The 1,995-nt window shown below is 34.5% G+C and overlaps 1 protein-coding gene across 1 annotated transcript in view; it reads right to left on the bottom strand.

Annotated features, from left to right (window-relative positions):
• Positions 1–66, bottom strand: part of LOC110338257 (trace amine-associated receptor 7e) — a 12,267-nt gene extending 12,201 nt beyond the window's left edge. Inside the window, exon 1 of the mRNA XM_021221545.1 lies at positions 27–66. Within this exon, the coding sequence (XP_021077204.1) occupies positions 27–66 (40 nt within the window). The remainder of the gene's footprint in view (positions 1–26) is intronic.
• Between the last annotated feature and the right edge of the window lie 1,929 nt (positions 67–1,995).

The raw sequence follows: 1,995 nt of genomic DNA, 5'->3' as shown, positions 1-1,995 counted from the left end.
AGAGAGCAGATCTCTGCTCAGGGTGCTGTCTTGGTCCCAGGGAAAACTGTCATCATCTGTAGCCATGTGTGCTACTCCAAAGATCCTCAGAAAAATACAGGATGTTATTCCTAGTGCATTTTGATTTCCTAAACGTGTTCCTCCCTATTCCACAGTAAACCTTCCTAATGACGTGAAGGATCTTTAAGTCTGTTTTAATTTTTTTCTCTGCTTCATCTATTTCTTCATGCTTCAAAAGCAACAGTGCCTTCTGTGATGTACACTTAAATCTCACCTGTCATTATCATACTCAGTCTTATTTAACTAACCTACCTTAATTCCATAAGCACCCTTAACCCTGAGGAAAGCCCCTTAATGAATCCAAATACAATATGTTCCTAGCTCTAAATCCCCATGGCATCAGTTTAAGTGAGAGCTTGTCAGTAAGCATGTTGTTTATACCACAGCGAAATTGTCCCCTGCCAATTTGCTAATGACATTGACCTTTCGATATAATGTAATTGGATGCATTACCTGCCCTACTGGAACCTTACCAAAAATTTGAAGTTTTTTCATTTCTTAGAAATGACCCTTACCCTTTGTAAGAAATGTTATCTATGGCATTCCTATTCAAAGGGATAAAGATTCTCACATAAAAGTTTTCTTGTCTCCAACACTGATCTGTGTTAAAGAAACAAGATCTAGTGTCATGAGAACACCTTCCTTTCTCCAATTTAAGCTTTAATATTTTTGCATTGCAAACTTGAGGTCAAGGACAGCCAGAATTTGTTCATAGAATGAAGCAAAGGGACATCAAGACAAATCAGTGTTTCTTCTCATCAGCTTTGTGTGATTTAAGAGAATCTCATGGGTGATGTGCCATTTCTATACATCACCATTTCAAATATTTATTCAACTTCTTTGTTTCCAATTCTGTGACATTTATCCCAAAACATAAGTTTATAATTTACTACTATTTTGTCCAAGAAGTAAAACCAATGTTTACTTCTAATATTTCATATCTAAATGAATTAATTATATTTTGTGAATGATATCAGTAACTTATTTAGTAGTTTTTAAACAGCCTTATTCTCCAATATTATTTTTTAAATAACCTCTTTCAGGACTTTATCTACATTATGGTTTTTTAATTACAACATTGTTGAAATATTAGTGTTTGTAGAACATAAAGACAACATTGCTGTGACATAGAACATACAAAATTTCAGAGATAAAATGGTAAAGCCATTTTTGGTTTGCAATAGGCTCAATGTAGTTTAAATTGAAACTAGAGACACACACCACTGCTCGGATTCATTATAGAATTAGACCCATGGAAGAATTTGATGGATACAGTCTCTTCCTTATCCCTTTTCTGAATAATTTACATTGTCCACAGCACACTAACGCAGGTTTTGAGATATCTCATTTGCTTGTTGGACATATATAGTAATTGAGGCTTTGATACTTTTGACAACATCTTAAGATTTTATATTTTGGCATGCATTATCAAAAGTTTTATTTATTGTAGTGAAAACGTTCAACAAGCTGCAATAACTAGTTCCTTGAGTTCATATTAAGACACCATATTGTAAGACAAGAAGAGCAATTCACTATATATGATGACATATAGAATTTCTATATGGTGTCATGCAGAAATTGCACATAGACCCTGAGATATGGGCAGCAACCGCCCAGAATCTATGATATTCTGGTGGTAGAGCATGACCATGGGCTCATCACATAAGCTCTAGACATGTGGCACCTGTCAAGTATGAATGAAGGAGTCAGATCACAGAGCAGAAGTCCTAGATATTTTTTAATAATGGATGGAGCATCTCCACATTTTAATAATCAAATTATTGAATCAGTGTCCACTACCTAACATCACACTAAGTGAATACAACATTTTGCTTGTGTTATTCCTAAATTCTCACCGAAATTCCTCAAGACATAGCCCCGAAAGAAAACTAACAGAAGTAATCAAAATGATAAGAACGAAACAAAACAGAACAG

Source organism: Mus pahari, chromosome 21, assembly GCF_900095145.1.
Source record: "Mus pahari chromosome 21, PAHARI_EIJ_v1.1, whole genome shotgun sequence".
NCBI lineage: Eukaryota > Metazoa > Chordata > Mammalia > Rodentia > Muridae > Mus > Mus pahari.
The sequence above is the reverse complement of the archived record's forward strand: the minus strand, read 5'-3'. Positions and strand labels throughout refer to the sequence as shown.